At 39.8% G+C, this 21,124-nt stretch overlaps 1 protein-coding gene across 1 annotated transcript in view; it reads right to left on the bottom strand.

The window, feature by feature from the left end:
* FLT3 (fms related receptor tyrosine kinase 3) overlaps positions 1 to 18,857 on the bottom strand; it is a 75,506-nt gene extending 56,649 nt beyond the window's left edge. Inside the window, exons 1-3 of the mRNA XM_024755653.1 lie at positions 18,797 to 18,857; positions 15,012 to 15,124; positions 13,660 to 13,763 (exon numbers count right to left, since the gene is read on the bottom strand). Coding sequence (XP_024611421.1) covers positions 13,660 to 13,763; positions 15,012 to 15,124; positions 18,797 to 18,857 — 278 coding nt within the window. The remainder of the gene's footprint in view (positions 1 to 13,659; positions 13,764 to 15,011; positions 15,125 to 18,796) is intronic.
* Between the last annotated feature and the right edge of the window lie 2,267 nt (positions 18,858 to 21,124).

Here is a 21,124-nt window from a genome sequence, read left to right as displayed (position 1 = left end):
AAAAAAAAAAAAAAAAAAAAAAAAAAAAAAAAAGAATACCATATGTAATACATATAACATACAAAATATGTGTTAATGAACTGTTTATGTTATCAGTAAGGCTTCTGGTTAACAGTAGGCTATTAGCAGTTAAGTTTTGGGGGAGACAAAAGCTATACTCGGATTTTCAACTGCACAGGGAGTCGGTGCCCCTAACCTCCACGTTGTTCAAAGGTCAACTGTATACACCGTATTTTCTTTATTCAGTCATCCATCAATGGACACTTAAGTTGTTTCCATGTCTTGGTTACTGTAAATAATGCTGCAATAAACATGGGGCTGAAGACATCTCTTTGAGATACTGATTTTGTTTCCTTCAGATATACACCCAGAAGTAGAATTCCTGGATTATATGGTAGTGCTATTTTTAATTTTTTGAGGAACCTCTATACTGATTTCCATAGTAGCCATACAGTTTTATATTCCCTTCAACAGTGCACAAGGATTCCCTTTTGTCCACATCCTCACCAACACTCATTACCTTTTGTCTTTTTAATGACAGTCATTCTAACAGGTGTGAGGTAATACCTCATTGTGGTTGTTTTTTTCTTTTTTTTTTTTTGGCCATGCGGCATGCAGGATCCTAGTTCCCCAACCAGGGATTGAACCTGCGCCCTTGGCAGTGAAAGTGTGGCGTCCTAACCACTGGATGGCCAGCAAATTCCCTCATTGTGGGTTTGATTTACATTTCACTAATGATTAGTGATGTTGAGCGCCTTTCATCTACCTGTTGGTCATTTGAGGGTCTTCTAAAAAAAACGTCTGTCCACTTCCTCTGCCCGTTTTTTAACCAGATTAGCTGGGTCTTTTTTTGCTATTGAGTTGTATGAGTTCTTTATATATGTTGGATACATGATTTGTGAATATTTCCTCCTATTCCATAGGTTACCTTTTCATTTTGTTGATAGCTTCCTTGGCTGTGCAAAAGCTTTCAGTGTGATGTGGTCCTATTTAGTGTCTTTTATGTGCCATACAAATTTTAGGGTTTTTTTTTTTTTTATATTTCTGTGAAAAGTGCCATTTGAATTTTGATAGAGATTGCCTTGAATCTATATATTGCTTTAAATGATATGGACATTTTAACAATATTAATTCTTCCAATCCATGAAGACATAAATTCTTTCCATTTATTTGTGTCTTAGTCATTTTCTTTCATCAATGTCTTATACTTTTCAGCGTAGAGATTTTTCTCCTCCTCGGTTATTTATTCCTAGGTATTTTATTCTTTATGATGCAATAGTAAATGGGATTGTTTTCTTTTTCTGACAGTTTGTTGTTAGAACCACATAGATTCTAACAACCACAGAATAGAACCACAACTGATTTTTTTATATTGATTTTGTATCCTACAACTTTACTGAATTTGTTGATTAGTTCTAACAGGTTTTTGGTGGAGTCTTTACAGTTTTCTATCTATAATATCATGTTATATGCAAATAGAGTCAGGTTTACTCCTTTCTTTCTGATTTGGATGTCTTTTATTTATTTTTCTTGCCTCATTGCTCTGGCTAGGACTTCCAGTACTATGTTGAATAAAGGTAGCAAAAGTGGGCATCCTTGTCTTGTTCCTGATCTTAGAGGAGAAGCATTCAGCTTTCACCATTGAGTATGATGTTAGCTGTGAACTTTTTATATATGGCCTTATTATGTTGAGGTACATTCCCTCTATACCCACTTTGTTGAGAGTTTTTGTCATAAGTGGATATTGAATTTTATCAAATGCTTTTTCTGCATCTCTTGAGAGGATCATATGATTTTCATCCTTCATTTTGTTAATGTGGTGTATCATATTGACTGATTTGCAGATGGTGAGCCATCCTTGCATTTGTGGAATAAAACCCACTTGATGATGGTATATGATCCTTTTAATGTATAGTTGAATTTAGATTGCTAACATTTCCTTGAGGATTTTTGCATCTATGTTCAGGGATATTGGCCTGTAACTTTCTTTTCTTGTAGGGTCCTTTTCTGGTTTTGGTGTTAGGGTAATGCTGACCTCATAAGATGAGTTTGGAAGTGTTCCCAGCTCTTCTATTTTTTAGAAGAGTTTGAGAGGATTGAAACAATTCTCCTTAAAATGTTTGTTAGAATTCATCAGTGAAGTCGTCTGGTCCTGGATTTTCTTTGGGAGCTTTATTTTTTTTTTACTGATTCAATCTCCTTACTAGTAATTCTGTTCAAATTTTCTGTTTCTTCATGATTTGGTCTTGGTAGGCTGTATGTTTTTAGAAGTTTATTCATTTATTCTAGGCTGTCCATTTTGTTGGTATATAATTGTTCATAGTAGAGACATACCTTGTTTTATTGCACTTTGCTTTATTGTGCTTCACAGATGTTGCGTTTTTTTAGCGGTACGCGGGCCTCTCACTGTTGTGGCCTCTCCCGTTGCGGAGCACAGGCCCCGGACGCGCAGGCTCAGCGGCCATGGCTCACGGGCCCAGCCCCTCTGCGGCATGTGGGATCCTCCCGGACCGGGGCACGAACCCGCGTCCCCCGCATCGGCAGGCGGACTCTCAACCACTGCGCCATCAGGGAAGCCCGATGTTGCGTTTTTAATAAGGGTGTGGCAACCCTGCCTTGAGCAAGTCTATCAGAGCCATTTTTTCCAACGGCATCTGCTCACTTCATGTCTTTGTGTCACATTTTGGTAATTCTCACAATACTTCAGACTTTTTTGTTATTATTAATTTGTTATGTGATCGGACTCTCAACCACTGCGCCACCAGGGAAGCCCGTGATCAGTGATTTTTGATGTTACTACTACAACTCGCTGAAAGCTCAGAAGATGGTTAGCATTTTTAGCAAGAAAGTATTTTTTAATTAAGGTGTGTACACTTTTTTAGACATAATGCTATTGCACACTTAGACTACAGCATAGTGTAAACATAACTTTTATATGCAGTGGGACACCAAAAAATTTGTGTGACTCATCTTATTTCAGTATTCGCTATATTGTGACGGTCTGAAACTGAACCTGCAATATCTCCAAAGTATGCCTGTAGTCTCTCATGATCCTTTGTATTTCTGTGGTATCAATTGTAATGTCTCCTCTTTCATTTCTAATTTTGAGTCCTCTCTTTTTTTTTTTATTGGTAAGTCTAACTAAAGGTTAGTCTATTTTGTTTATCTTTTCAAAAAACCACGTCTTAGTTTCATTGATATTTTCTATTTTCTTTTTAGTCTCTATGTTATTTATGCTCTGATCTTTGTTATTTCTTTCCTTCTACTAACCTGGGTTTCATTTGTCCTTTTTCTAGTTCCTTGAAATGTAAAGTTAGGTTGTGCGTTTGCACTCTTTATTTTTGTTTAATGTAGATGTTTATTGCTATCAACTTCCCTCTTAGAACTGTTTTTGTTGCATCCTATAAATTTGTTTTTTTTGCGGTACACGGGCCTCTCACTGCTGTGGCCTCCCCTGTTGTGGAGCACAGGCTCCGGACACGCAGGCTCAGCAGCCATGGCTCACGGGCCCAACCACTCCGCGGCATCCGGGATCTTCCCGGACCGGGGCACGAACCCGTGTCCCCTGCATCGGCAGGCGGACTCTCAACCACTGCACCACCAGGGAATCCCTGTTTAGTACTTTCTTAAACTCTCTCTCTCTCTCCATGCAAATTCTTACTTTATTCATGCATTGTTTTCCTAACCTCAGTGAGCATCTTTATGACCATTATTTTGAACTCTTTACAGGTAAATCACTTATCTCCATTTCACTGGGGTTTGTTTCTGGAGTTTTATCTTGTTCTTCTGTTTGGAACACACTCCTTTCTTTCTTCATTTCCCTTAATTCTCCATGTTGGTTTCTGTGAATTAGATAAAACAGCCATATCCTCCCAGTATTCAGAGTGGTCTCTTGTAGAAGATAAATCTTATCTTTCAGCCCAGGCTTAGCTCTTGGTTGTCTCTCAAATTGCCTTCTTTGTGCTTATTGTCTCCCAGTAGTGAGGGGGTACCATGACTTGTCAGTGTACCAAAGGGGAGGGTCTCAGTCAGCACCTAGAGGCACAGTGATGGGAGGCTGGATGTCCAGGCAGTGGTAAGCAGACCTCTTTCAGGGAGAGAATGGGAGCTAGTGTTTCTGTCTGCTCTCTCTGCACTGAGCCATAAAGGATAGCCAGTTAATAACTGTTTCTTTGTTTGCTACAGTCCAGTGGGGCCCACAAATGCAAGACCTGCTGGCCACCAGATCAAGGGGGTGTATCCTCTGCATGGCAGTCACAAAGGCCAGGGTTCTAGATATGTGCAAAAGCTCCTTTCAGAGAGATATCAGAGGGGGGACGTGTAGATGGTGCTTCCAGCCTCCCCAGTCTCAGGCGGAATTGCAGTCAGTTCCTAGATGTATGTTAAATTAGGAGTCTGACCCTCAGGTTGAAAGTAGGCCTCTTTAAAAACAAACAACCCAATCAAAAAATGGGAGAAGACTCAAATAGACATTTCTCCAAAGAAGACATACAGATGGCCAACAGACACATGAAAGGATGCTCAACATCACTAATCATTAGAGAAATGCAAACCAAAACCACAATGAGGTATTACCTCACACTAGTCAGAATGGCCATCATCAAAGAGTCTACAAATAATAAATGCTGGAGAGGGTGAGGAGAAAAGGGAACCCTCTTGCACTGTTGGTGGGAATGTAAATTGATACAGCCACTATGGAGAACAGTATGGAGGCTCCTTAACAAACTAAAAACAGGGAATTCCCTGGTGGTCCAGTGGTTAGGACTCCATGTTTCCACTGCCGGCGGCCTGGGTTCTATCCCTGGTCAAGGAGCTAAGATCCCGCAAGCTGAGTGGAGCAGCTAAAAAAAAAAACAACTTAAAAATACAGCTACCATACGATCCAGCTATCCCACTCCTGGGCACATATCTGGACAAAACTATAATTCAAAAAGATACATGCACCCCAATGTTCATAGCAGCACTATTCACAACAGCCAAGACATGGAAGCAACCTAAGTGTCCATCAACAGACGAATGGATAAAGAAGATGTACATATATACAATGGAAAACTACTCAGCCATAAGGAAGAATGACATAACGCCCTTTGCAGCAACATGGATGGACCTAGAGATTATCATACTAAGTGAAGTCAGAGAAAAACAGAGAAAGACAAATATCATATGATATCACTTATATGTGGAATCTAAAAGTATGATACAAATGAACTTATTTACAAAACAGAAACAGACTCACAGACATAGAAAACAAACTCACAGTTACCAAAGGGGAAGGAAGGGCATGGATAAATTAGGAGCTTGGGATTAACAGATACATACTACTATATATAAAACAGATAAATGACAAGGTCCTACTGTATAGTAGAGGGAACTGCATTCATTACCTTGCAATAACCTATAATGGAAAAAAATTTGAAAAAGAATATGTATATACTTACAGGTATAACTGAATCACTTTGCTGTACACTAGAAACTAATACAACATTGTAAACCAACTATATACTTCAATAAAATTTTTTTTAAAAAAACAGGCCTCTTTAAGGAAGAAACTGGGAGAAGGACGTTTATGTCTGTTGCCTCGGCCCAGAGGCTCAGGTACAGTCATAATGAGTCCTTGCAAACCTTTACAGACTGTTTCTTTGTTTGCTAGATTCTGGTGGGTCTCATGGACATAAGCCCCACTGACTTTCAGAGCCAGGGGTTTTGGGGGCCTGTCCCTCAGATGGAAGTCCTAATAGTAGGAACACTAGATGCCGGGTCCAAACCCTTCGCTCCTCAGAGAGAAAATTAAAGTTGTGAGTTCCTTACCAATTGCATGTTGCTGTGCTGGGGGCTGGACTTATGGCAAGATTGTGTCTCAGTCTTTTCTATCCATTTCAATTTTTTTTTTTCTCATTTGCCTGATGTGTAACTGTTGCTTAGCTGGTTTCCGGATTTCCTTCAGAAGGAACTGTTCCACGTGTAGCTGTAGATTTGGTGTGTCCATGGGCGGAGGTGAGTTCAGGAACTTCCTTCACAGTCATCGTCGAGTTTTTAAAAAATGTATCTTCTGGATACAAGTCCTTCATCAGATATGTAATTGACAAATATTTGCTTCGAACCTGTGACATGTCTTTTGAAGACCTGAAACTCGATCTTGAAGATGTCCAATTTATCAGTTTTTCTTTTATGGATTATGCTTTTGGTTTTGTAACTAAAAAAATCTTGGTCCAATATAAGGTTAGAAAGATTTTCCCCTAGGAGTTTTACAGTTTTAGGTTTTACATGTAGGTTTTTACATTTACATTTTAGTTTTAAATTTAGGTCTATGATCCATTTTGAGTAAACTTTTTATATGGTATGATACATGAATCACAGTTGTTCATATGACTGTATTTGCAAATGAGTATCTAATTGTTTCAGCACCATATATTGAAAGATTATGATTTCTCCATTGAATTGCCTCTAAATTTCCATCAAAAATAAATTGATTGCATATTTCTGATTTATTGCTGGAATTCCTATACTTTTCCACTGATCTATTTGTCTATCTTGGTGCCAATTCCACATTGTCTTATTATTGCTTTATAATAAGCCCTGAAATCAAGTATTATTAATATTCAAACTTTGTTCTTTTTTTCAAAGTTGTTTTGGGTATTCTAGGTCTCTTTCGTTTCCATATGAATTTTAGAATAAGCTTGTCAATTTCTGCAAAAAGTTCTGCAGGGATTTTGACAGGAATTGTATTGAATCATTAGATTGATTTGGGCAAAACTGACATTTTAGCAATATTGAGTCATACCATACATAAACATTGTATATATCCTTTTATTTAGGGCTCCTTTAATTTCTCTTAGCAATGTTTTGGAGTTTTCAGTGTACAGATCTTGTCTATCTTTATCCCTATTTCATATTTTTGTGCTGTTTTATATTTTTCACTTCAATTTCTGATTGTTTCAGAAGCACAATTTATTTTTCTACACTAAACCTGTAACACGCAAACTTACAGAATTTGCTTATTAGTTATCGTTACTTTTTTGTAGGTTCCATAGGATTTTATACGTATATGATTAATGTCATCTGCAAATAGACAGTTTTACTTCTACCTTTCCAATATGGATGCCTTTTCCTTGCTTTATTACACTGGCTAGAATCTCCAGTACAATGTTGAAAAGAGGTAGTAAGAATCGATATTCTTGCCTTATTTCTAATCTTAGGATAAAATACTTAGTCATTTGATGTTAAGTATGATGTTAGCTAAGTGTTTTTCATAGATACCTTTACTTAGTTTGAGGAGAATCATTTCTATTCCTAGTTTGCTGGGAAATTTTATCAGGAATGGATGTTAAATTTTGTCAAAGGCTTCTTCTGTATCTATTGAGATAATCATACAGGTTTGTTTTTGTTTTTTAATGGATTTTTTTTTTATTCTGTGAATATGGTGAACTACATTGATTCATTTGCAAATATTAACCAACCTTGACTTCCTGGAATAAACACCGATTAGACATATATTATCTTTTTTATACACTGTTTTTTTGTTTTTCGGGGTTTTTTTGTGGTACGCGGGCCTCTCACCATCGTGGGCGAAGGCTCAGCGGCCATGGCTCATGGGCCCAGCCGCTCCGCGGCATGTGGGATCTTCCCGGACCGGGGCACGAACCCATGTCCCCTGCATCGCCAGGCGGACTCTCAACCACTGCGCCAACAGGGAAGCCCATGTATACACGGTTGAATTCGATTTGCTAAAGGGTTGCTAAGAATTTTTGCATTTATTTTCATGGCAATTATTGGTCTGCAGGTTTGTTTTTGTTTTTTGCTTGTAATGTCTTTTTCTGGTTTTGGTATCAAAGTAAAGCTGGCCTCATAGAATGTGTTGAGAGGTATTATCTTCTCTTAAATTTTCTGGAAGAATCTGTGCAGTATTGGTATTATTTCCTCTTTAAATACTTGGTAGATTCCCCAGTGAAGGCATGTGCTTCGGTAATTTTCATTGTGGGAATATTTTAACCACAAATTCAATTTATTAACAGACATAGCATTGTTTAGGTTATCAATTTTTCCTGGATAGCTTTGGTAGTATGTGTCTTGCAAGGAATTTTTTCCATTAAATGTTAAGTTGTCAAAGTATAAAGTTGTTAATAATATTTCCATATTATCCTTTTAATATCTATAGATTCTGTAGTGGTGTTGCCTCTCTTACTCCTGATATTAGAAATTTGTGTCCTTTTTCCCCCTGATCGATTTGGCTATAGAGGTTTAGCAATTTTATTGATATTTTATTGCTCTTGGCTGCACTGATTTTCTCCCTTTTCCTCTATTTAATTGATTTTCACTCTGATCATGTGTGCTTCCTTTGTTTCTTACATGATTTTTTTTTTTTGGGCTGTACCACACGCTAAGAGGAATCTTAGTTCCCCAACCAAGGATCGAACCCATGCCCCCTGCAGTGGTAGCACAGATTCTTAGCCACTGGACTGCCGGGGAAGTCCCTTACTTGTTTAACTTGTTTAACTTGTTATTTTTCCCCTCTTGCTTGTGCTTAGATTTGAGATCACTGATTTGAGATCTTTATTCTTTTCTAGTAATTTAGAGCAATATAATTTAATGCTGCTAATCATTTAATAATTAATAATTTAATACAATACATTTCCTCTTAAGTACTGCTTTAGAGACATCCCACAAATTCTGATAAATTGCATTTCATTTAGTTCAATATACATTTTCACTTATCTTTTGTTTTCTTCTTTGACCCATGTATTATTTAGAAATGTGTTATTTAGTTTCCAAATATTTAAGGATTTTCCATTTATCTTTCTGTTATTAATTTCTAATTTAATACCATTGTCGTCAAAGGATACACTTTGTATGTCTTGAATCTTTTAAAATTTATGGGGACTGCCCTGGTGGCACAGGGAATTAAGAATCTGCCTGCCAATGCAGGGGACACAGGTTCGAGCCCTGGTCCGGGAAGATCCCACATGCCACGGAGCAACTAAGCCCATGCACCACAACTACTGAGCCTGACCTCTAGAGCCTGTGAGCCACAACTACTGAGCCCGTGTGCCACAACTACTGAAGGCCACGTGCCTAGAGCCCTTGCCCCACTGCAATGAGAAGCCCCGCACCACAACAAAGAGTAGCCCCCGCTTGCCACAACTAGAGAAAAAGCTTGTGTGCAGCAACGAAGACTCAATACAGCCAAAAATAAAAATGAATAAATTTATTTTTAAAAATAAAAGTAAATAAATAAAGGAATAAAATTTATGGAAGCTTGTTTTATGGTCCAGAATATGGTCTAAATTGATGTGTATTGCATGCAACTGAAAAGAACCTATATTCAGCTGTTAAGTATTCTTTAAAGGTAAATTAGGTCAAGTTGGTTGATACTGTTGTTCAAGTCTTCTACATCTTAATGCTTTATTTCTCTTTCTTCTGTCAATTACTGAAGGAGTGTTGAACTCTCTGAATTTAATTATGGATTTGTTCATTTCTCCTCACAATTCAATCACATTTTGATCCATGTATTTTCAAGCTCTGTTATTAGATACATAAATGTTTAGGAGTTTTATGTCCTCTTGATAGATCAAGCCTCATAGCATTATGAAATGACTTTCCGTCCCTAGTAACATCCTTTGCTCTGGAATATACTGTCCAGTATTTAGCTTCCCCGGCTTTCTTTTCATTAGTGTTAGCATGCAATTTCCCCCCATCCTTCCACTTTTAACCTATTTGTGTCTTCCTATCCAAGTCTGGTTTCATTTAAGAACATTATAGTTGGGTCTTGCTTTTTTTTTTTTTTTTTCTTTTTAATAAAATCTGACTACCTCTGCCTTTTAATTGTGATATGTAGATTATTTAATGACATTATTGATACGCTTAGGTTTAAATCTACCATATTATTCTTTGTTTTCTATTTGTCCCTCTGTTCTTTTTTCCCCTTTTCCTGTTTTTCTGCCTCCTTTGGGAAGAATTGAGTATTTTTTATGGTTCCACGTCATCTCCTTTCTGGGATCATTACCTATAATGCTTTGCTTTTTTATTTTAGTAGTTGCTTTGAGGTTTAGAGTATATGTCTTTATCTTAACGTAGTCTACTTCTACGTGCTCTTATACCACCTCACATATAATATCAGAATACAATAGTATCAGTATATACTTACAATAGTACATTTCCATTTCATGCCTCTTTAGGCTTTGTGCTATTGCTGTCATACAGCATACTTCCACATAAGTTTTAAACCCCCCCAAAATCACTGATATTATTTTTGCTGTAAGTAATCAATTATCTTAACAATTTAAACATTTTTTTAAAAGTCTTCTATTTTACTCCCTTTGGGTGGTCAAATATACATGTAATTAGAGTTCTTGGAGAGAATGGGGGAAAGGAGGACAGAAGAAAATATTTGATGAAATAATGGAGAAAATTCTTTCTACATCTGATGCAAATGATAGAAGCCCAACAAAACCCAAGTGCATGAATCAGGAAGAAAACTGCAAAAGGTACATTATAATCAAGTTATTTAAAGCCAATGATAAAGAGAAAATCTTTTTTTTTTTATCATTGCTAGTAATGACACGTATTCTTAATCATGTATATCCTGAATCACTTTTTCATCACAACACACATAAATGTCTCATTGTATACATGTAATGTTTTATATTACACAAGGTATCAGGCTTGTTGAATATTTGCCAACAAAAGGATTTTTTGGCTGAGAAGGAATCCAGACAAGAATGAGAGGTCACTAGTACTTTAAAGACAAAATTGAATTTGCCAACCAACTTTAAAAAAATCAACCTCTTTTAGAGAACCTATAGTATTTTGTCATAGCAAGTAGCCACTTTCAACAAGGTCCCTATTTGGGGCTCGTTAAAGAAAGTCTTCATGCTCATTTTTGCCATTGTCTGGGAAAATCTTAAATGCATCCAGAGAAAACAGATACATTCATACAGCAGACTTACATGTATGTTTGACCAACCGAAGTCCTCATGTAGCTCGCTGATTCTCTGTTCATTTTACTTTGACTATTTTCTCTGTTCATTTTGGATAGTTTCTATTGCTGTGCCTTCAAGTTCACCAATCTTTTCTTCTGCAGTATCTAATCTATTAACCCCAACCAGTGTAATTTTAGTTTTTACCTCTGGAAGTTTAATTTGTGTGATTTTTTCATATTTGCTATTTCCCTACTTAACACGTACAAGCTTTCCTCTAGCTTCAGGAACAAAGGAATATAGTTATAACCACTATTTTAATGTTCTTGTCTAGTAATTCTATATTCTATGCCATTTATGGGTCTCCTTTGGACATTTGAGTTTTCTCCTTATTATGGGTTGAATTTTTATCTTTTGTTTGTCTGTTAATTTGTAACAAGATGCCAGACATTGTGAATTTTACCTGCTGTCAGATACTTCTGTGTTCTGTTAAATATTCTTGAACTTTTTTCTGAGATGTAGTTAAGTTCACTGTAAACACTCGATCCCTTCAAGTCTTGCTTTTGAGCTTGGTTAGGTGAGACCAGAGCAGTGTTTAGTACAGAGCTAATTTTTCTCCACTAGTGGACTTCATCAAAACTAATAACTTCTGTTCTTCAAAGGACACAGTTAAAAAAATGAAAAGACAAGCCACAGGATGGGAGAAAATATTTTCAAAAGAAACAACCTGATAAAAAACAGGCAAAAGACTTTAGGAGACACTTCATCAAACAAAACATAGCATGACAATTAAGCACACAAAAAGGTGATCAACATCATTAGTCATTAGGGAAATGCAAATTTAAACCACAATGACATGTTGCTACACCTGTTAGAAATGTTCAAAAACAAAACCAAAAACACTGACCATACCAAGTTATGACAATGATTTTGAGCAACTGTACATGCACTTTGAAAAGCTGGCACCTTCTCGTAAAGCTGAATATTCACTTAGCATACATTCCAGTGATACAACACCACTCCTAAGATATTTACCCAAGAGAAATGAAAACCTATGCTCACACCAAGACTTATGTTCAAATATTTATAGTGGCTTTTTTCATAATTGCCAGAAACTAGAAGCAAACTCAGGAACTTCAGCTGGTTAGTGGATACACAAAATTTGGCACATCCATACCATGGAATAGTACACAGCAATAGAAAGGAAAAAAGATCTGATATACGTAACAACATGGATTAATCTCAAATAATTACACTATGTGAAAGAAACAGACTCAAAAGTCTATATACTGTAAAATCCCACTTATATGACATTCTGGAAAATTTGGGGAAAATGATAGGGACAAAAAAAGAGATAACTAGTTGCCAGGGTTGGGGATGGGCATCAGGGTTGACTACACAGGGGCATAAGGGCAGTTCTGGGGGAAATGGAAATGTTCTGTGTCTTGATAGTGGTGGTAGTTATGTGACTGTATGTGTTGGTTAAACTCATAGAGCCATACAGTAAAAAGGGTAAAGTTTGTTATATAAAAAGTATACCTCAATAAATCTGACTTTTTAAAAAGCCAAAGGAAGAATTTGCCCCCACTGATATTAAGGGTCTTTCTAAGAATCCGTTCCAAAACCCTGGTGGCACTTCCCAGAGTCTCGTTCCAAACATATCCTGAGCAATGAGGACAACTTCATTTGTTTGTTTGTTTTATTTTCTTGTCACACTGCGCAGCACGCGGAACTTCCCTGACCAGGGATCGAACCCGTGCTCCCTGCAGTGGAAGCCTGGAGTCTTAACCACTGGCCCACCAGGGAAGTCCAAGGACAACTTTAGAATCGGAAGAGAGCTCCTGAGGGGTGGTGGGGGGATAAGTGGAGAAAGAAAGTTGGCACCCATGTAAAATAAAATTTTAGGTAAAAGTAAAGTCTACTCCACTGAAAAAGTGATGGTTTTAGACATTATAAAACAAATCAGAGAATGTCAGGACACCTCACTGTCAAATCCTCCAAGTCAAGTCTGCTGTGAGGCAGAGAACCGGGTAAGACTTGAAGATCTGAGTTCCAAGTCCAGCTTTGAGTTACCTGCTGTGATAACCCTGGATTTCAGCAAGTCGTTTAACCTCTTTGGGCCCCACTTTCCTCACTTGGTAAAAGAGGGCAGCAGACCGGATGGTATAATGAATATGTTTGGTCTTAGTCCTGATTCCACAAAGCTCCTAAAATCCTGGAATTCCCTGAGGGATAGGAGTGTCTGTTGTTATTCATCATGGACCCCTTCTGGGCACTCCAGAGTTTATGCTAACAAGGCAGCTTAGGGTGGGGCCCCTCTGTAGCCTCAGGATGGGGCTGGTCACAAGAAAGATCCAGAGATTGTGTGCTCTTCCTTAGACCTGGGGAGCTCTCATCCTTGCCAGTCAGTCTGTGCTCTTTCTCTGTAAATTCCCATGATTTTAACTACAGTCTATTTGCTCAGGAGTTCCAAATTCATACCTCCTTGTGTACGGCTGTATGTCTGGGTGGCCCCCAGGAACCTTACTCTCAGACTGAACTCCCTGTTTTCCTTCCTAAACCTACTCCCTCCCCACCCCCACCCCGACAGTGCCAGCACACCCACTGTCACCAAATCCAGAAACCCAGAAGTCATTTTCGACTCCTCCCTCCCCACTACTTCCCATCATCCAGGCAGCTGCCAAACCTTGACATTTTAACCTCCTGATAATCCCCAAATCTCTCCGCAGCTCTGCATCTCTATTACCATTGCCCTAATTCCAGTCCTTGTTTGTCTCTGGCCTGGACTACTGCCAACAGCTTCCTAGCTGTCATGTTCCTTGCCATGTTCCCGTCTGCCTGACACGCGTCCTTGACACAGACCCCAAAAATGTCGTTCTAAAATACACATTGAGCATCTCCCTCAAACCCCTCGACAACCTACAGCACTGGTCCTTACCATGTGAATCACGAATCCCACTGAAAAATCTGATGAAAGCAATTAACCTTCACACACACATACACACACACCCCGTGAAGGATGCAACGGACCCCCTGAATTCCATCCAGAGACTCTTGGACCACGTGATAATATCCAAGTCCTTTATCACATCACTAAAACACTCCTTACACATCACACACGGAGCCTCTGGTAACCCTGAATTTTTTTTTTAAGAAAGCTACCCATTGAACAGGCTTCAATTTTCTAAGTCACAACTTTTTAAAAAAACATTTACTTATTTATTTATTTATCTTTGGCTGCATTGGGTCTTCGTTGCTGCGCACGGGCTTTCTCTAGTTGTGGCGAGCGGGGGCTACTCTTCGTTGCGGTGCGTGGGCTTCTCATTGCGGTGGCTTCCCTTGTTGCGGAGCACGGGCCGTAGGAGCGCGGGCTCAGTAGTTGCGGCTCACGGGCTTAGTTGCTCCGCAGCATGTGGGATCTTCCCGGACCAGGGATTGAACCTGTGTCCCCTGCATTGGCAGGCAGATTCTCAACCACTGCGCCACCAGGGAAGACCCTCACAACTTTTTAAATGAGGGTTCCCCTATCCTCAGACATTGTGCCTCAGTAACAAGGATGGAATTACAGTTTCCGTCTACCCTGTGTTTCTGACCTCTGTACCATTTTCCTCACTGTCCTATTTGCCTGGAATGTCCTGATCCTCCCCTTTCCCTATCAAGTCTTACCTTTCTAATCAAGGGTCTGGCATCATCTCCTGTTGGAGGTCTTGCCTTATTTTCTCAGTCTGCATTAGAGGCTCAGCCTCGGTGCTTATTTCTAAAATTAACTCTGCAATTTTCCTTTTACATGCCATTTCTTTTTACATGCCTACCCTTTCCCACCAATGCCCCTAACATTAGACCGAGCAGGAACCAGGACTGTCTGGCACCTACTGGACTACACTACTCCCAAGGGTCTAAGAAGGCAAGGAGGAAAATCCTGTGACTCTAAATCCTGACGCTTTCTTCTGCAAAGCACCTGCCTAACCAGGGAAGCAAGCTGCACTTTACAGGTATTAACTGATGAAGGAGTAAGACACTGCTCACCTCCTTTTCTCAGGTGAGGAACTTAAGTGTAGAGGCATTCCCTGCCAGAATAAAGAATTCATGTTTCCTAACTGTGTGGCTAGTCCTGACATATTCACCTGCATCACTTCCAAGAACTGAATCCCTAACATTGGGAACATCTAACTCAAGTAGCAAAGCAGTTGAAGACTGAATTCCGTGGATATCTTAAAATCAAAACACAATGGTTTAAAGAAATGATGACAATAGCCTGTTTTAAAGTAGACTGTAAATAATTTTATGGAGGATTCTTGGCTACCAATTGACTTACAATGACAGCAGTGAAAAAGTATTTTTACTGTTTAACCTAAAAAATAACAATAGTTCCTCTTTTAGGATCTTATGCAATTCCTCTAGCCACAAAAGAACACTGTGTGTGTACTTTATATTATTTTTAACTTTCCTCTACATGTGTCGGGACCCATCGAACAGAATTGCGTGATTCCAACTAACGACCATCGGAGTTCTACAAAGAGTTCCAGCCACAGGGGTAATTCAATCACTTACGTGTAAAGCTCACAGACCCCCAAAAGACAGAAAAACCTTTGGCCACACAACCATGGCTACCTAACTAAGAAGTAGCTAAGGCTTTTTTAGAAATCTTGATGGAAAAATACTAAGATCACAAAGTCATCTGATGAAAACCCAAAGCTCTATTCAGGCAAACCATCTACTGTGAGATTCACAAGACTTTGCTATTTCAGAGTGAACAAAGGATGGAGCATAGTGGCGAGACCAAGCTAAGCAAATTACAAAGCAGGCCAAGCGAATTTTCAGCCCCTCAATTTCCCCTCTGCAAATTCTTATTCCTGTCCTCTCCAAGATCCCTTTCAAAATCAAGAAAAATGATAAAATACCATACTTTTGAGATTATTTGCTTTTTTGCCCAAATCAGAATCTCGACCCAAAGATTAAGGCTATATCTGGTGGCTACTTGGGAATCCAGCAAGATAGCAATCTTGAACACTGACTGGTAAGGGCTCTTGTCACATTGCTTTGTGAGTTTCCCTAGAGAATGACCAGATGAGGGGAATAAAAAGAATTGTGGAGAAAGTCATGAAGCTGAGCTCTCCTGTGGACTTCTCAGCTGAGCAGGGATACTCCCTGGGGAGTAAAATGCAGTCCACAAATTTGTTCCAAGAACCATTTGGAAAATTACTTCTTCCTAGGACCTAAAAAAAAAAAAGGGCCATGTTGCACCCTGAACAGCTCATTTGTTTTATTTTAAATGGAAGAGCCGTTGCTTTCCCACAACCGTTGAACACAGTATATCCATGTTTAAGTAGTTTTAGGGGACGACAGCCCTGGGATTCCTATTGTGACCTGGTCAAAGCTTCCTTCGCTGAAGCATGCTGGTTTCCATCCACAGATATTTAGCGATCACGATAAATGTGTTGGAAGGTTTAACTCACTGAAAGCAAGCTCTGTGCTGAAATGTGTTCTTGGGGAAAGGCGATGAGCACGCATGTTTAAAATAGAACGGAATTAACTATTTATATGTACGTTCTCCCCTCCCCATCTCTTTCATCTTGGTACTCCCATGCGCCTAGCACTGAAATAGGTATTCAATAAAAGTTTGTCAAATAAAAAAATTCTTCCTCATGCAGGCTTCCTCTTCTTCTTTCTTAAGTCTTCCCTGGAATATAAGTAATTCTTCCTCCCCCACAATTAATGTCTCGTCATTACCTGACTTTTTTCAGTCAAACAACAGGAGACGTCAATAACACCACCAACAAAATCTTTACTGATAACTAAGAATTAATGAAAGTGTCTTTTTAGTTATAAAAAGTAGAGCCAAGTAGTTCATAATTAAACCTAAGAGGATAATTTACTACAGATCCACGTGAAGTACCCAAGAAGAAATGAATAGCCAAATCTAAATTGGTATGATGGTAACAATTAGAACCAAGACGTTTAGGATCGAAGGGGACCTTAACACCAGGTCACCAAGTCTGGTGTCCCATCCAATTCAAACCAATCTTTGCATAGCATCCCTTCCCTCCTCCTCCTCCTGAATCGGTCCCCTGTAGGCTACCAGCTCACAAGAAGGCAAATAGTAAGACAAGCAGCAAGGGCAAAGGATGCCAACTAAAATGTGTAGGTCAAAGCTCTGAATGGAATTTTCTGACACTAATGAGAGAAATAGTTGTCAGTTACTGAAATATTGAAATCCTCCTCCTAGCCACGATCAACACAGAATGCAGCTAAGGCCATGGAGAGTGTGTGTCCATTCTTTAAATACTACTTAGAAAACCTCATCATTATTTATGAAAGGTAGAGCTTACAATATAAGGGAAATGGGGATGGCATCCAAAAATTCAAGGAATGTAAAGCTTTTAAACATTTAAAGTCCTCATTTTTAAGCTTCCCACTTTGTGCTTCTTCATTCAAGAAAATCTGTAATAGCAAGTATTGGCAAAGATGTGAAGAACCGGAGCTCCCATACACTGCTAGTGGGAATGTAAATCGGTAAAACCACTTTGGAAAACTGTTTGACAGTACCTACCCAAACTGACATATGCCTTCCCTTATAATCTAGGAATTAGACCTGAGGGTATCAAAGAGAAATGGGTGTTTCTGTCCCCCCAAAACATGTAAAAGAATATTCACAGCTGTGTTACGTTTCATTACACAAAACTGGAGACAAATCAAAATGTTCTTCAACAGCAATGGATAATTAAATTGTATAATCTATTCATACTAAGGAATAGCACCTAGCAATGGGAGAAACAACACTGCTACTGAGAACAAGGCTGGATCTCATAATCGCAACGTTGAGTGAAAAAAGCTGGACATTAAAAAAAACATAATGATTTGGTTTACACGAAGTTCAAAAAACAGGCAAAACCATGGTATCAGAAGTCACAATAGCGGCTACCTTTGGGGGGTATAATCTGAGAGGGGGCGGAGTTAGAAGTGCTCTGTGTCTTGATCGGATAATGATTACGCGGTTACACAAACACGAATGGAGTTGTACTATTAAGATGTGTGCATATTTGCTCTATGTGAATTATACCTAATTTAGAAAAATCTGGAGAGAGATGTAGGAATTTCTGAGATTGTCCCTAAATATAAAAGAATTCAATGCAGCTTAACTATAGTTTCATGTACTGATGTTTATACTTTCCGAAAGCCTTTGTATGCTGCTGAAAAATCCACTTACTACTAATGTTATACATAACAGAAAGCTAACTTTTTGTAACAGACTCTGAAAAACATATTGTACCATACATTTGAAATGTACATATTTCCCAATTAACGAAGATGTTCAGGAAATGCAAGATGTTTTTCCACTCTTTTCCCCCTTCTGTTACATTTTTAAAATCTATAATTCTGAATTATTTGAAACAAAATCTATTGGAAATAATTCCTGCACGTCCATATTGCAAATATTTTATGTACCACAGAGGATTCAAGAAAGACTGCTAGAATTTTGGAGCTGGAGGAGTCACAGCCAGACTCCTTCACTGGACAGAGCACAGTGCCGGGGCCGGGGACAGTGAGGGCTGGTCCCCCAAGGGTGCAGAACTAGGACCGGGACCTAGAGCCCCCCTGGCTCCCAAGACCCTGGCTCCTTCACCCTAAACGCAAATCAACCCTCTAGTTTTTTCCAGATAGATGAACTGGATCTAAAGGGTGGTTTTTTTGTTTTGTTTTTTTCCAGTAACAACTGTGCTACCCAGAATATTTGGGAACAGTCAGCTGAGTCCTTGAAAAGCCCCTTGGGGTTTAATGCCGGGATAAAAATCGAGTACAGGAGGAGGGGGTAGCTAGTATTTTAAGATGTAAATCCCGTTTGCATAATATTTCCAAAGTAACTATTCATTGATCCAACCGACATTCGGCGGGTAGGGGGTCGTTACCCCGAGATGACTCGCTTTGGGGGGAAAGCGGGCGCATCTTCCCATCAGAGTTCACTCCCTAAATCAAAACCTCAAAAGAAGAGTTAAAGACGCCACCCAGGAGTCTACGGTAGCCGGGGTCGGTGCAGGCGAGGTCCCGGCCCCCCGGCGCCCAGCTCGGGTAGGTGGCTCGCTTAAGGATGCGCGTCACCGACCGCAAATTCCCTCGGACTGGTGCAAAGTAGACGGGGGGGCGGGGGGGAGGATCCCTCTCCCCAGCGGCAGGGGCTGTGCCGGGGCGCCGGTGCCTGGCGCAGCGCTGCGGCCGAGCCCACGTGCCCACCGTGGTCCGCAGCCCGAGCTCCGCGGCGCCCGGGGTCCCCCGACTGTGGCGGGGGAGACTGGGCGCGGTTCCGCCAGGGATAGTCGCAGGGGCTCCGCGGCTCCGGCTGAGGAGGAGGCACGGCCAGAGCTGTCTGGCCCCCGGGCGTCCCGGAACCCTCTGGTTCGGGTCCCGGAGAGTGGGGACTCTTCAGGGAGCCAGCCACTCGCGCGCGGGGGGCTTTGAGGCCGCAGGATGGGAGCTACATCCGCGCCACACGCGGACGCCTCTGGCTGGCGCGCAGGCGAGCAGAGGGTCGGGGTCCTCGCCCGGTGGATCCTAACTGCGGACCGATTTTCTTTGTCTCCCACTCCATCTCCTAGGATGCCCAGGACGCTGTCCACAGCGGCAGCGAGAAAAACAGGCTCGGTTTCAATGTCAACCAAGGCAATCACGGAGGCTAAAAACCAGCCATAGGAACAAAAGCAGAACACACAGTGCATCCCAGGGGATGTTTTGAATTAACCATCCCGTAATTCTTGTTCTTCATCACATAATATTTCAAGTTGAAATTATTTTCATGGCAATAATTTGAAGATTGGAAAGCCATGGATGCCGGCTCTGATTCTTCCCTTAACCAGCCCTTGACCTTCCCAAGCACTTGTTCTCTCACAGTCCCAGTTTACAAACCTGTAAGTGAGCTCAGTAGACCACATGGTTTATAATGTGTCTCCAGGTTCTAGGAATTCCATGCTTTTAATTATTTTAATCATGTTCTAATCAAGCGTGATAATTGACTGCACGTTCTCGGCCGTACAATCCTTTCCCTCAGCTGTAGTCTAGAGTAGGATAATTTTCTCCCCTAGAGCATAACAGAAACTTTAAAAGTGGTGTAGCCACTATGGAAAACAATGTGACAATTTCTCCAAAAATTAAAAATAGAATTACCATATGATCCAGCAATTGCACTTCTGGGTATATACCCAAAAGAATTGAAAGCAGGTTAATGAAACGATATCTGTACACCCATATTCATACCAACAGTTTTCACAATAGCCAAAAGGTGGAAGCAACCCAGATGTCCATCCACAGATGAATGGATAAACAAAATCAGCTGAATAGATAAACAAATATGGTATATACATACAATTGGACTGTTATTTAGCCTTAAAAAGGAAGGAAATTCTGCACATGCTACAACATGGATGAACCTTGAGGACATGTTAAGTGCAATAAACCAGCCACAAAAACACAAACGCTGTGATTCTACCTATGTAAGTTACCTAGAGTAGTCAAATTTGTAGAGACGGAAAGAGTGGTTGGGTTGGGACTGGGGTCTGGGGAGAGGGGGAATGGAGAGTTGTTGTTTGGTGGGGCCAGAGTTTCAGTTTTGCAAGATGAAGAGGGTCCTGGGGATCGGTTGCAATGTGCATGTATTTAACACAACTGTACACTTAAAAACGGTCAAGATGGTAAATTTTATGTTATGTGCATTTTTACCACAATGAAAAGTAAAAAAAAAAATTTTTTTTAAGCACCTACCTTAGGTTAGACAGAGCTAGAGAAAGAAATGTTGAGTTCAGTGAGACATGAACACATAAAAGCAGTGAGGCAGGCTGGTGATGGGAAGAAAAGTGGGCTAGCAAGCCTTCCAATTGCCGAGATCTAAGGCATTACCTTTCATTTACAGCTTGATTACTGCTTTCAAAGAAACTAATGATTACAAGTTTGAAACATATCAGCTTGGGTGGAGCACTGTTCAAGGACACAAAATCAATTCAAAATTTATTGCTGCGTTTCCAAAGAATCTTAGACATAAGGCAGAAAGCTGTGAGGAGAGGTAGTAAAAGGGGAGAGAAATGGTTTCTATGTACTCTTGATTTTCCCTGGAAATTGGTGGAGAAAAATAATTCTAGAAAGAGCAAATTTTATGGACTGAAACATTTTGGAGTATGAGGTATAGGCTAACATTGTTTTATTTATTTTATTTTTTTAAAATTTAT

Source organism: Neophocaena asiaeorientalis, unplaced genomic scaffold, assembly GCF_003031525.2.
Source record: "Neophocaena asiaeorientalis asiaeorientalis breed wild unplaced genomic scaffold, Neophocaena_asiaeorientalis_V1.1 scaffold59, whole genome shotgun sequence".
NCBI classification, from domain to species: domain Eukaryota; kingdom Metazoa; phylum Chordata; class Mammalia; order Artiodactyla; family Phocoenidae; genus Neophocaena; species Neophocaena asiaeorientalis.
Note: the sequence above shows the minus strand (reverse complement) of the source record. Positions and strands in the feature narration are given on the sequence as shown.